Raw genomic sequence first — 12,351 nt, forward strand, 5'->3', positions numbered from 1 at the left:
TCCGTTCCCAGGCACTATGATGGCGACCCAGTCAGGGACAAGCTCTGGCAGATGGCCACCAGAGGGCATAACCTGCTGGGTTATGCACTCCCTGTTTTCCTTGGAAAATGAAGCTTATTGGGCCTCCTCACCTCCTTTCCTGACATGCCCCTTTGGCCACGTGGTGACACTACATGCTGTGCTCTAGGAGGTCAGTTTGAGAGTTTCCCGTTAGAATGGGTGGCACTCATTCCTTTGCTCCAGAGGCATAGAAGCCTATGTGACTCTTAAGGCCCTGGTTTGTAGTGGCCAGGAGTCCTGAGGGGAGCTACAAAGGGCATCACTCATCTAGTGGAGAGCAACAATTGCAGGAAAAGGGCTTGAGCTCTGCTGCCCAGTTTGTCTTTTTCCTCCAAACTTCTTTGGTGGTAAATCTGGGTCACACCCTTGGTCCTTAACACTCACAGCCCTGGGTGTTCAGTGGGACTGATGATCTGCTTCCCCAACCAGAGGGTGAATGTCTTAGGCATCACAAACAATGGTGGCATGGTCTTCAGTGCCCCAAGGCTAAGTATAAGCCTTGGATTTTTTATGTGCACCTAATCCATGGCTTTTAAAAGGCAGCTGGGGTTCCAGATGTTCTAGGAGCCTAACAACCATCAGATGGGCACCTTCATGCTCATGAGTTCTCATCAGAGGGAACAAGGTTTCTGCTTCTTGGACTTGGGAGCCTAGGTCAGATCTGCACTCCTAGAGTCTTTCCAATCATGTTCTGTAATGAAAACACAAAAGTACTCTCTGTTGAACTTTTGTTAAGCCAGCAATTGAGATGCGCCTTTTTCCCCAGTGAGAGTTCTGACCTGAGAGTCTGTAGCAGTAAAGACATGTTTATTTGATGTGATGAGGGAATCATCAGTTCCCACAGAAGGCTGAAGAGAAAAGCAACTTTGGGGACTGTTTCCGTCTGACTCTTGCTGCCGCTCTTTGGTGTCACCCTTGATTATCATGTAGTTAGTTATATGTCTACTTAAAGGTATGTGATTTCTCCCTAAGCAGTTTTTCGTCCTTACTTGTTTATTTTGCAGCCCAAATGTGGATTTATTCCTTTCTCCAGTGATGTTACGCATGAGATGAAACATAAAGTGTGCCGTTACTGCATGCACCAGCACCTCAAGGTGAGAAGAGCCCATCAGCCTGGGTACCTTTGAGCACAGAGCTGTATGTTAGGTGGTTGGGCCTAAGATGTGACCACTTAGAGTTTTCAGAAGAGTAAAAGGAAATGTAGATATTTATTATTCACTTATTATTTCACAAGTACTTCATGTTCTCCTTTTCTCGTTGTTGTTTTAAGTTGCGATATAATGTGCTTACCCTAAGATTTACCCTTTTAAAGTGTATAATTTAGTATATTTTAGTGTATTCACAAAGCTGGGCAACCGTCACTGCTATCTAATTCCAGAACATTTTCATCACCTTGAAAAGAAATCCTTTCCCCAGGAGAGCAGTCACTCTCCAATCTCCTGTCCTGCTAATCCCTGTCAACCACATGTCTCTGTGGATTTTCCTATTCTGGACGTTTCATATAAATGGAATCATACAGTATGTGACCTTTTGTGACCATATTCTTTCACATAGTGTAATGCTTTTGAAGTTCATCCATGTTGTAACAATATCAATACTTCATTCTTTTTATAGCTGAATAACATTCCATTGTATGGGAACATTTTGTTTATCCATTCATCTATTGATGTATGTGGTTTGTTTCTACCTTTTGGTTACTGTGAATAATGTTGCTATGAGCATATGTGTATATGTACTTGCTTGAATCCCTGTTTTCAGTCCTCTTGGGTAGATGCCTAGGAATGGAATTACTGGGTCTTAGGGAAATTCTGTTTAACTTTTTAAGAAAACATTACACTGTTTTCCCTAGCTGTTGCACCATTTTGCATTCCCACTGGCAAACGTATGAAGATTCAAATTTCTCCATCTCTTTGCTAACCCTTGTTGTTGTCCCTGTTTGTGGGTATAGCCATCCTAATGAGTGTCAGGTGGTATTCTCATTGTGGTTTTCATTTGCATTTCTCTAACAGTGATGCTGAGCATCTTTTCCTGTGCTTATTGTGCCATTTGTAGATTTTTTGGAGAAATATCAATTTAAGTCCTTTGCTCATTTTTTGAATTGGGTAGTTTTTCAGTTGTAGTTTTAGTGGTTCTTTATATATTCTAGATATTAATCTCATCACATATGTGATTTGCAAATATTCTCTCCCATTCTGTCAGTTTGCCTTATTACTCTGTTGATAGTGGCCATTGATGCTCAAAGTTTTTAATTTTGATAAAGTCCAGTTTGTCGACATTTTTTTTTTCTTGTCTATGCTTTTGGTATCATATCCAAGAAAACTTTGCCTAATCCAACGTCATGAAGCTTTTCCTCTGTGTTTTCTTCTAAGAGTTTTATAGTTTTAGCTCTTAGGTTTTAGGTCTTTTATCCATTTTGAGTTAATTTTTGTATGTGGTCCTAGGTAAGGGTCCAGCTTTATTCTTTTGCATGTGGCTATTTATTTTTCCCAGCACCATTTGTTGAACAGACTGTTCTATCTCCATTAAATAGACTTGGCACCATTATTGAAGATCTCTTGTCCATATGTGTAATGGATTATTCCTGGGCTCTCTTTTCTATTTTATTGGTCTATATATATGTCTGTCCTTATGCCAGTACCACACTTTTTTTCTTTTTTTGCTTTTTAATTTTTTTATTAAGTTTATTGGAGTAACATTGGTTAATACAATTAAATAATTTTCAGGTGTAATTTTAATTTGACATCTATATATTCTATTGTGTGATTATCACCCAAAGTCCAGTTTCCTTCAGTTACCATATATTTGATCCCCTTTACCCACTCCATCCTCCCCCTACTGCCCTATATTTGACCCCGTTTACCCCGTCTACCTCTCCCCTTCTCTTCTACCTCCTACCTTCTGATAACCACTAGTCCACTCTTTTGATTGCTGTAGCTTTGTAGTAAGTTTGGAAATCAGGCGGTCTTCTAGCTTCATTCTTCTTTTTCAATATTGTTTTGAATATTTGGGGCCCCTTAACATTACGTATGAAAATGAGGATTGGATTTTTTTATTTTTGCAAAACAAGCCTTGGAATTTGACAGATATTTCAGGAACCCGTAGATCACTTTGGGTAATATCACCATTTTAACAATATTAAGTCTTTTAATCCATGAACGCAGGTTGTCTTTCCAGTTATTGAGATTTTCTTTAATTTTTTTCAGCAATTTTTTTTAGTTTTCAGTGTACAAATCTTCCACCACTTAGGTTAAGTTTATTTCTAGGTATTTTCTTCTTTTGGAATAGTGTAAATGTGATTATATATGGAATTGCTTGCTTTATTTCTGTTTTGGAGTGTTCATTGCTGGTGTATAGAAACAAAATTCATTTTTGTGTGTTGATGTTGTACGCTGCAATCTTGCTGTGTTTCTTATTAGCTGTAGTATTTTCTTTTAGATTTTTTGAAATTTTCTTTGTATAGGATAATGTCATTTGTGAGTAGAGAGTTTTATTTTCCAATTTAGATGCCTTTAGCTTTTTCATTTTCTCAAAGAAACCAGCTGGGATTTTTTTTTTTTTAAATCAAGTTTATTGGGGTAATATTAGTTGATAAAATTATATAAGTTTCAGGCGTACATTATAATTTGAAAACTGTATATTCTATTGTGTGATTACCACCCAAAGTTCTGTTTTTTCAGCTATCATATATTCGATCCCCTTTACCCACTTTGTCCTCCCCCTGCCCCCTATATTTGATCCTCTTTATCTACCTCTACCCTCCGCCCCCATCCCCTACCCTCTGGTAACCACTAGTCCATTGTCCATGTCCATGAGTCTCTGTTTATCCTGTTCATTTGTTGCTTTTAGGTATATATCGCACATATGTAATATCATGTGATTTTCAACTTTTTCTTTCTGGCTTATTTCACTTAGCAGGATTATCACAGGGTCCATCAATGTTGTCGCAAATGGCAGTATTTCATCTCTTCTTATGGCTGAAGAATATTCCATTGTATATATGTACCACAGCTTCTTTATCTAATCATCTTTTGTAGGACACTTCAGTTGCTTCCATGCTCTGGCCACCATGAATAATGCTGCTATGAACATCGATGTGCAAATATCTTTATAGATACGGGTTTTCAAGGCTTTGGGGGTAAATAAATATCCAGTAGAGGAATTGCTGGATCATATGGTAGATCAATTCTTAGTTCTCTGAGGAACCTCCATAGTGTTCCATAGTGGCTATACCAATTTGCAGTCCCACCAGCAGTGTATGAGTCAGGTTCCTTTTTCTCCGCATCACCTCCAACATTTGTTATTACTTGTCCTGTTTATAATAGCTATTCTAACAGGTGTGAGATGGTATCTCATTGTGGTTTTGATTTGCATTCCCTAATAGCTAGTGATGTTGAACATCTTTTCATATATTTGTTGGTCATTTATATGTCCTCTAGGGAGAAGTGTCTGTTCAGGTCCTGTGCCCATTGTTTGATTGGATCGTTTGGTTTTTTTGCTGTTACTGAGTTGTATGAGTTCTTTGTATGTTTTGGATATTAGGCGCTGTCAGAGGCGTTGCTTGCAAATATATTTTCCCATTTGGATGTTTGTCTCTTTACCTTGTTGATGATTTCTTTTGCTGAGCAGCTTTTTAGTTTGATGTGGTCCCATTCATTTGTTTTTGCTTTTACATCCCTTGCCTTTGAGATCAAATTCATAAAATCCTTTTTACGTCCAAGGTCCTTCAGTTTAGTTTCTATGTTTCTTCTATGCATTTTATTGTTTCGGATCTTACATTCAAGTCCTTAAACCATTTTGAGTTCATTTTGGTGTGTGGCGACAGACAACAGTCTAATTTCTTTTGCAGGTGGCTTTCCAGTTTTCCCAGCACCATTTATTGAAGAGGCTTTCCTTTCTCCACTGTATGTTTCTGGCTTTTATGTCGAAAATTATTAGCCCATAAAATATGGGTTTACTTCTAGAGTCTCGATTCTGTTTCACTGGTCCGTGTGTCTGTTTTTCTGCCAGTAGCATGCTGTTTTGATTACTGTCGCTTTGTGGTATAATTTGAAGTCGGGCAGAGTGATGCCTCCAGCCTCATTCTTTTTTCTCAGGATGGCTTTGGCAATTCGGGGTCTTTTGTGCTTCTGTACAAATCTGATGATTTTTTGATCTATTTCTTTAAAGAAGGCCCGTGGGATTTTGATGGGGATTGCATTAAATCTGTATAATGCTTTAGGTAACATGGTCATTTTAATGATGTCGATTCTTCCCATCCAAGAACATGGAATATCTTTCCATTTCTTTGTATCTTCTTTGATTTCTTTTAATAGAGTCCTGTAGTTTTCATTATATAGGTCCTTCACGTTTCATTAAATTTATTCCTGGGTATTTTATTTTTTTCTGTTGCAATTGCTAAAGTAATTATTTTGTCTACTTCATTTTCTGACACTTCATTATTAAAATATAGGAAAGCTATGGATTTTTGAACATTGATTTTGTATCTAGACACTACTGTATTTGCTTATTGTTTCTAGTAGTGTTCTCTTGGATTCTTTAGAGTTTTCTATAGAGAAGATCATGTTATCTGCAAATAGTGACAGTTTGACTTCTTCGTTTCCTATTTGGATGCGTTTTATATCTTTCTCTTGCCTGACTGCACTTGCCAGGACGTCCAATGTTATATTGAACAACAGTGGCAACAGTGGACAGCCTTACTTGTTGCTGATCTTAGAAGGAAGAGTTTTAGGTTTTCACCACTAAGTATAATGTTGGCTAAGGGTTTATCATGGATGGCCTTTTTACGTTAAGATACTTTCCTTCTATACCAATTTTGTTAAGTGTTTTGACCATAAATGAATGCTGTATCTTGTCGAAGGCTTTTTCTGCATCTATTGATATGACTGATCATATGATTCTTATTTTTTAATTATTTTATGTGGTGTATAATATTAATCTTTGTGTATGTTGAACCATCCCTGTGCCCCTGGGATGAAGCCCACTTGATCGTCGTGTATAATCTTTATAATACGTTGCTGTATTTGGTTCGCTAGTATCTTACTTAGGATTTTTGCATTTGTCTTCATGAGAGATATTGGCCTGTAGTTTTCTTCTTTTGTGTTATCCTTACCAGGTTTTGGTATCAGAGTAATACTGGCCTCATAAAATAAGTTGGGAAGTGTTGCCTACTCTTCAATTTTTTGGAAAAGTTTAGGGAGAATAGGTATTAAATCTTTAATGTTTGGTAGAATTCACTGGTGAAGCCAGCTAGTCCTGCATTTTTACTTTTGAGTAAGATTTTAATGATTGTTTCAATTTCCATACTGCTGATTGGTCTATTCAGATTTTCCAGTTTTTCTTGATTCAGTCTAGGAAGACTGCATTTTTCTAAGTACTGGTCCATTTCTTCTAGGTTATTAAATTTGGTGTTATATACTTTTTCATTCTTGTATGATCCTTTGTATTTTTGAGATGTCAGTCATAATTTCTCCTCTTTCATCCCTGATTTTGTTTATTTGTGTCCTTTCTCTTTTTTCTTTACCAAGGGTTTTCCAATTTTATTAACCTTCTCAAAAAAAAAAAAAAAAAAACAGCTCTTTGTTGCATTTATTTATTCTATTGTTTTTTCATTTTCAATTTCATTGATTTCTGCTCTGCTTTTGATTATTTCTTTCCTTATGCTGACTTTAGGCCTAATTTGTTCTTCCCTTTCTAATTTTCAAAGATGAAGCGTTAGGTTCTTTATTTGGGCTCGTTCTTGGTTTAGGGGTAGTCCTGTAATGATATGAACTTTCCTCTTATGACTTCTTTTGCCATGTCCCAAAAGTTTTGATATGTTGTACTATCATTATCATTCGTTTCTATGTATCTCTTGATCTCTCTTTTTGTTTCTTCTCTGACCCAGTTATTCTTCGGTAGTATGTTGTTTAATCTCCATGTATTTGTGGTTCTTCCTGCTTTCTTTTTACAGTAGATCTCTAGTTTCAAACCATTATGATCAGAGAATATGGTTGGTACAATTTCAGCCCTCTTGTATTTGTTGAGGCTATTTCTGTGCCCCAGTATGTGGTCAATTCTTAAGAATGTTCCATGCTCACTAGAGAAGAATACATAAGCAGCTCAATTGTGTCCTGTTGGTCTAATGTGTCATTTAAGGATGTTATTTCCGTATTGATTTTCTCTTTGGATGATCTGTCCATATCCGACAGTGGGGTATTTAGGTCCCCTGCTATGATAGTGTTTCGGTCTGTTTCTCCCCTTAGTTCTGTTAGTAATTGCTTTACATATTTTGGGGCTCCCTGATTGGGAACAGAGATATTAATAAATGTTATGTCTTCTTGAAGCCTGATTCCCTTTATCATTATAAAGCGTCCCTACGTATCTTTCTTTACATTTTTTATTTTGAAGTCTATTTCGTCCAATATCAGTACCACTACTCCCACTTTTCTCTGAATGCCATTTGCTTGAAATATCATTTTCCACCCTTTCACTTTGACTCTATATTTGTCTGTGGAGCTGAGATGTATCTCCTGGAGGCAGCATATGGTTGGGTATTGTGTTTTGATCCATTCTGCAACTCTGTGCCTTTTTATTGGTGAGTTCGGTCCATTTACATTTAGGGTGACTATTAAAATATGAAGTCTTCTTATAGACACTTTATCTTTTGCTTTATGGTAGCTTGGTGTTTCCAGTGCTTCCTTGTCCTTGGACTTCTATTTTCTTTATTTTGGTTGGCTTTTGTGAGTTTTGCCTCTGGTTCTTCTTGTTTTATGTTCTGAATCTTTGGTGTGTGGTTACCACCATAAATATAAAAGAGATAGTTACATATATACAGTTGTCCATTTCTTCTGCGTGTGCCTTATCTTCTTTTCCCTTTGCAAATTTGGATCTTTGAATCCTCCCCTTTTCAGTCATTGTTATCTCAGTTTGTCCGTATGGATACTAAATGTTCATTACTATCTTGCTATAGCAATTCTCTTCTTATTATTTAAGTTTATAAAGCTGTGTTCTTAGCAAGGATTGCCCTCCTCTGTTTCTATTTGCCTGACAGTCACCTTACTCCTAATTATGTATTTTTGTTTTGTTTTCTTATTTTGTTTTAGATGAGCCGATACAGCATTTTCTGTAGTGCAGGCCTCATAGTGGAGAATTCCCTCAATTTTTGTATGTCTGGAAAGGTCTTAATTTCTCCTTCATATCTAAAGGAGAGCTCAGCTGGATACATGATTCTAGGCTGGTAGTTCCTTTCGCTTAATAGTTTAAATATTTGGTTCCATTCCTTTCTGGCTTGTAAGGTTTGTGTTAAGAAGTCCAAAGATAATCTAATGGGTTTTCCTTTACAAGTTTCCATCTTCTCTTCCCTGGCTGCCCTGAGAATTCTGTCTTTCTCGTTGATTTTTGATCATTTTAATACAATGTGTCCTGGTAAGGCTTTTTTGGATTGAGATAATTGGGTGTTCTGTTGACTTCTTGAATTCCAAGCTCTATTTCATTCCTTAGATTTGGGAAATTCTCATCAACTATTTGTCTGAAAATGCTTTCTAACCCCTGCTCCTTTTCCTCCCCTTAGAGAATGCCCATTTTTCTTATGTTTCTTTTCATGACACTATCAGCTATTGTATTTCTCTTTCATTATTTTTTATTCTTCAGTTTCTCTCTTCTTCTTTCTGATTTATTTATGGTTATGTCTTCAGTATTGCTGATCCTTTCCTTCATTTGGTTGACTCTATTTTCCAAGCTTGATATTTCATTTTTCAGCTCTTTCAGTGTGTTCTTCATCTCTAGAAGTTCCATTTAGTTATTTTTGAGGATTTCAGTCTCCTCGCTAATAAACTCATTGTGCTCATTTAGTTACTTTTTCAATTCCTGGAATCGTCGATATGAATTATTTTGAATTTCGTTGAGTTTTTTCAGACGTACCATCCTGAATTCTCTTTCATTTAAGTTGCATCTTTCTATGTCTTTAAGCTCATTTTCTTGGGATTTTTCTCCTTCCTTCTGAATTGCCTTGTCACCTTGGTTGTTTATGATGTTTAATGGACTATTTTTTCACCTGGGCATTAGTGGAAGTGTATTCTGAAGTGTATTCTGCCTTTTTCTTCTATTTTTTTTTCCAGAAAGGAAATTTATTATATAAAGGCCTCTCTTTAGCTTGTTGTTAAGAAAGTATTTTTTTTTTTTTTTTGGTTTCCAGTTGGTGGTGCCTAAGCCTCTTGGATCTCTGTTTTATGTAAAATCTTAATAATGCCTTTTTTTCTTATAAATACTCAATTACGATTGCTACTCTCAGTCGCAGTCTCTGTCAGTGTTAGTGACAGTTTCTGGTTGTGTTTGCTCAGATTCCCCTGGGGCTCTGTGGTGTTCCATCTTGGAGGTTATCCGTGGAGGTTCCCTCTGGTTTGGAGAATGGTGGTTGTGGCTCAACCTTGGGTTTTGTAACTGTGACTGGTAATAACTAGCTGTTGCTTCTCTGCTGTCCCCCGTTTGTTTTGCTTTCTGCCCCGATCCCTAGTCACTGCCGCTGCATAGAGCTCGCAGCTTTCTCAGGCAGGGCTGTTCAGGGAACCCCCCACACCTTCTCTCTTCCAGCTCCTCCTGCCGGGAGCTTTGGCTGCGAGAGGCAGCTTCTTTGTTTTTCCCAGTCTACTGCCTGACTCCTGCGCTTCTGACCTATGGTAGCTCTTATTCGCAGATCCCTCACTGAGACATGATTGTGTGCTCATTGGTTGTTTTTTGTTGTTGAGTTTTAGACGTTCAGCTTATTGTCATTTCAAAGGGAGAGATCTGGGGACATCTCTCACTCCATGCTTCTGATGTCACTCTGGTTTGTTATTTTTTGTTGAGGATTTTTCTTAAGGAATATTGGACTGTAGGATTTTTTTTTTTTTTTAAAGAAATGTTTTTGTCCATTTGTGTTACACCTAGCTTTATAGAATGTGTTAGGGAGTGTTTTGCTTCTCTCCACTTTTCAGTTTTTTGGAAGAGTTTGAGTATTGATGTTGATTCTTCTATAAACATTTGGAAGAATTCACTAGTAAAACATCTGGTCCTGAAATTTCCTTTGTTGGAAGATTTTTGATTATTGATTCAGTCTTTTGTTACCAGTCTTTAGACAGTTTTTTTTGTTTTAATGATGTGTCTAGGTGTGCATCTCTTGGATTTTATCTTAAAATTTGATTGTTTCTTCTGCCTACTCAGATCTGTTGTTAAGTCCATCTAGTGACTTTTTCATTTTAGTTATTGTACTTTCAACTACAAAATTTCTGTTTGGTTCTTTTTTACAAATTCTATCTTGATTGAATTCTCTTGTACAGACATTATTCCCTTGTTTCCCTTAGGTCTTTATCCTTGGTTTCCTTTAGCTTTAAGCATATTTAAAGTAGTTGATTTAAAATCTTTATTTAGTAAGTCTAGTGTCTGAGCTTCTTCAGGGACAGCCTATTGATTGCCTTTTTTCTCCAAGTATGGATCATACTTCCTTGGGCTTTTTTGCCTATAATGTAATGATTTGTTGAAAATGGGTACCTTAAGTAATATAGTGTAGCCACTCTGGAAATCAGATTCTACTCCTCTCTAGGATTTGTTGTTGCTGCTTGTTATAATTGTTATTTGTCAATGTTAATTGTTAATCTCAGTTAGTTTAGTAAGCAGCTAATGGTTTGACAGAGATTTTCTTAAATGCCTGGAAACAGTAAGTCTCTTAGTCTTTGTCAGGGGACTCTGTGTGTGTGCTGAGGCCTGCCATCAACCATCAGTGGTACAGTTGGCAACTCTGCCTTAGCCTTCACTTGTACAAAGCCTCAGATTAGCAGGTTTGAGGGTTTTTCCTGGTCTTTCTGGAGGTTGCGCATGGTATCCAAGATAGGCTGGAGTTTTTCAAAGCCCTGTGTATGTCATAACTCCTCAGCTTTTTCTTTTTAGCTTTCAGTTTAGCCTGTTGTTTGCCACAACTGTTATACATTATCTCAGGAAGTCATGAAGTTAAATAGTATTTTTTATAAATTCCCTGGGGTGAAATGCCCCTCTTATACCTGGTAAGCTCTGAGACTGAAGACAAGAAACCAAGAAACTGGTCAAATATTGATCATTCTTTAGGACTGAAGCTTTGGAGAAGCTCCCGTCTTGTTCAGCACTTTCTGGAGGCTGCCAAGCATCTGTTTTCAGCATGATAGGGCCGTTGGTTTCAGGGTTCCTTTGGAACAAGAGAGAGAGGAGGTGGGAAAAGGATATTAAAAGTGCCACGAAGCTCACCATTCTTACTTAAATTTGGCCATTTTCTGAATAAATACTCCCTAGATTGTTGCAAACCTTTGGTTAATTTTCAGAGTTATGAAAATTTTGATTTTGACAGTTTTTGCCAGTTTTCTCATTGCCTGTATGGAGGAAAGAATTTTCCAGAGGTCTTTACTCCACCATTTTTGCTGACTCACTCCATCTTTTCTTGGTTTTATAACTCTCTAGGCCTTTAGCGAAAAGAAAGTATATGAGCCATTCCTTCTAGGAGATAGTTTTCATTGTCACCATTCATTTTCAATTTATATGGTGGATTTTTAAGAACTGTGTTTAATTATGAAACAATACCTTCTTGTTTAACGGATAAAATACAGAATTCTGTAAATTAAGTCACCTGCCTTCCCAGAGGTAACTCATGTTGTCATTTTGCACATCCTTCCAGACTTCTTCCTGTGTCAGCAAAAATATGCATGTTATTCAAATGGAAATGAAGTGATGCCTGTCTCTACACATATTCTAATGTGCGCTTGCATGTGCATCTATCCATGCATATATCAAAATATGCAATGTGTGTACATACACACATTTCTAAAGCAAATAATTGTTCTGCTAATTACTTTTTCACTTAAATAATGTATCCTTCAAGGCTTTTTCATTACATATTTGGATATATGCATATATAGATGCACTATGTATCCTTCAAGGCTTTTTCATTACATATTTGGATATATGCATATATAGATGCACTATTGTTTCTATCTGTATATCTATCTAATCTATCTATGTACCTACCTAGCTGCCTGCCTATCTCTCTATCTATCTATCTATCATCTACCATCTATTTATTTTTAGCAAAAGTGACATCATATGCTTTGTTTGCCAGTTACTTTTTTCTTGATGATTTTTACCTCCGCCTTTCTGTTAGTGGCTGCATATCATTTATCTCTTCCTACATTCCACATGTGGCCTGCTGTGTCCTGGACCATGAGAGCAGATGTACTATGTTTACTTAGTTGTTTCCAGGTCTTGCTATTACAGTTAGGTGGCAGTAAACATTTTTGACCTCGTATTCCTTAGATT

General features: G+C 37.0%; 1 protein-coding gene across 1 annotated transcript in view; it reads left to right on the forward strand.

The window, feature by feature from the left end:
- IPPK (inositol-pentakisphosphate 2-kinase) overlaps nucleotides 1-12,351 on the forward strand; it is a 62,295-nt gene that overhangs the window by 22,811 nt on the left and 27,133 nt on the right. Inside the window, exon 6 of the mRNA XM_036218312.1 lies at nucleotides 1,065-1,154. Within this exon, the coding sequence (XP_036074205.1) occupies nucleotides 1,065-1,154 (90 nt within the window). The remainder of the gene's footprint in view (nucleotides 1-1,064; nucleotides 1,155-12,351) is intronic.

Source organism: Rousettus aegyptiacus, unplaced genomic scaffold, assembly GCF_014176215.1.
Source record: "Rousettus aegyptiacus isolate mRouAeg1 unplaced genomic scaffold, mRouAeg1.p scaffold_m13_p_3, whole genome shotgun sequence".
In the NCBI taxonomy this organism is placed as follows: Eukaryota; Metazoa; Chordata; class Mammalia; order Chiroptera; family Pteropodidae; genus Rousettus; species Rousettus aegyptiacus.